This window comes from Vulpes lagopus, chromosome X, assembly GCF_018345385.1.
Source record: "Vulpes lagopus strain Blue_001 chromosome X, ASM1834538v1, whole genome shotgun sequence".
Lineage (NCBI taxonomy): Eukaryota > Metazoa > Chordata > Mammalia > Carnivora > Canidae > Vulpes > Vulpes lagopus.
Window position 1 is genome coordinate 54,083,925 of NC_054848.1, and position 2,263 is coordinate 54,086,187.

Sequence of the window (2,263 nt, forward strand, 5' to 3'; positions counted from 1 at the left end):
TTTAGTGTCTCCTAACAGCCAATCCTAGCGCCAGCGCTTTCGAGGGGATGTAGCCGTGGAGAGACAGTGGCCAATGGCAAAGAAGACGGTGGATAGGGTGAGGGTGACTGGCGCGTGACGCAGGAGCCGCGTGCCGCAGGGAGGGCCGGGCTGAGGACCGGTAGCACGTTCAGGGTTCCAGCTGTTAGTCTGAACTGTAGCCGGTACTTCAGCGGACGCCAAACTTCGAGTCTCACCTGCCGTTAAACATCATGGAAGACTCTCAGAGTGAGCAACAGCGGGTGATACGACGCCACCACCGCGAGAAGAACGAGCTGCAGGCCCGCATCCAGGGCATGAAGAACTCGGTCCCCAAGAGCGACAAGAAGAGAAGAAAGCAGTTGCTCCTAGACGTGGCTCGCCTCGAGGCCGAGATGGAGCAGAAACACCAACAGGAGCTGGAGAAGTTCCAAGAGAGCTTCCCTAATAACAGCAACGTCGACTCTGTTACTGAAGATCTCGCCAAGATGGATCTGGAGAACCAGCCTCCCCGCCTGTCAAGGGCACGGAGAAGGCGCGAAAGAAGGGCGCACCAGGACAGGATTGCCGAGGCCGAGATGGAGCACCTGGCCAGCTTCCGCCGCGAGGAGGAGGAGAAGCTTGCCGCCATCCTAGGGTCCAAGAATCTGGAGCTGAAGGATATTCCGGCCGACGGCCACTGCATGTATCGCGCCATCCAAGACCAGCTGGTGTTCTCCGTGACTGTGGAGAGCCTGCGGAGCCGCACAGCCGATTACATGCGCAAGCACGTCGACGACTTCCTGCCCTTCTTCAGCGACCCCGACACCGGAGACGCCTACAGCCGTGAAGACTTCTTGAGCTACTGCGACGACATCGTGCGCAGCCCGTCGTGGGGAGGACAGCTCGAGCTGAGGGCCCTGTCGCACGTCCTGCAGACCCCCATCGAGGTGATCCAGGCCGATTCGCCTGCCGTCCTCATCGGGGAGGAGTATACCAAGAAGCCTCTCACCCTGGTCTACCTGCGCTACGCCTGCAACCTCGGGGAGCACTACAACTCGGTGAAGCCGCTTGAGGCCGGAGCGGTGGGGGGCGCGGCCCCGCGGCTCTTCTAGGCGGGTCGCCATCACCGCCGCCGCCATGGCCGCTGCAGCTGGAGCCGTTGCTGCCGCCGCCACCGCCGCATCTCCTCAGTAGGCTCCGTTTTTTTTCCTTCGGTTTTCTCGGATTTTTTTCTTTCTTCGTTTTACTCGAAAGTCGCCCCCCCCCCCGCAAATCTCCTCCCCGCCCCATCCCCCACGCTGTCTTGCCTGGCGGTTCTATCCTCTTCTGCTTTGGGAGCTGGCAGGGGTGGGGGCCGCGAGGCTCAGGACCAGGGAGATACCTGTATTGTACCACTTGAGGGGAGTAGGTTGGCCAGATTTTAAGCACTTCTGGCCCCTAAAGGTCTTTGCCTCCCTCGTTGACGAGTATTGGTCCTGTTGCACATCCCTTTGAGATAAAAACGGCAAGTTGGTTTGATGCCTTCTTAACTTGGGAAAAACTAGTTTACCTCGGAGTCTCCAGATTGCCCCCCATGAATGCATTGGATTACTTAGATAAAGTTGGAGTCTCTGTGATCGAAATGCTCTGTGAATGCCTTTTGCTTTTTGATTCTTTGGAGACAAAAATGTATCGTGGACTGTTTTGGCAGTTGCGTTTTACCTCAGTTGGGCCATTCTGGAGATGCCTCAAGGTACAGACAAGACCTCCTCAGGTATTTTGTTTTGTTTTTTCAAACTTGTGTGGTTTGCAATTAATTTTACCTGCCGAGGATTTGCTGAATTCTACATAAAAGCGTTTGTTAAACTTAAAAATTAAATGTAGGTGCTAAGTAGAGAAATTGAATTTACAAAAACAGGTTAGATAAGGTTCAGTCACAGATGTGAAAGATCTCAAGGTAATTTCCTTTATTCAAGAGAGAAAGGGCTATGACTTTATTCAACTAGTTGATCCACTTCATGATGTCTCCAACTGGTATGAAGCAAAAAGAGACACACTGACAGGCAGCCTAGTTTACTGTAAGGATGAGACTGAACTAGTAAGTTTTCTTTACTGTGAGACAGGCAAGGGTACAACTTTATTCAAGCAGTTGATCCAGTTTATTTCATCTAAAAGTGGTATAAAGTGTGAAAGATCTAAACTTAGCATATTTTCCTTAATTCTTAGAGACAGAAAATTGCTTTAAAAGATTTTAGGACATAAAAATAGTTGATCCATTTTATTG

The 2,263-nt window shown here is 52.2% G+C and overlaps 1 protein-coding gene across 1 annotated transcript; it reads left to right on the forward strand.

The window, feature by feature from the left end:
• The first annotated feature begins 251 nt into the window (after positions 1–251).
• OTUD6A (OTU deubiquitinase 6A) lies at positions 252–1,252 on the forward strand. The gene has a single exon (XM_041740150.1). The coding sequence runs from the start codon at positions 252–254 to the stop codon at positions 1,110–1,112; it is 861 nt and encodes a 286-aa protein (XP_041596084.1). The 3' UTR covers positions 1,113–1,252.
• Positions 1,253–2,263: the final 1,011 nt, after the last annotated feature.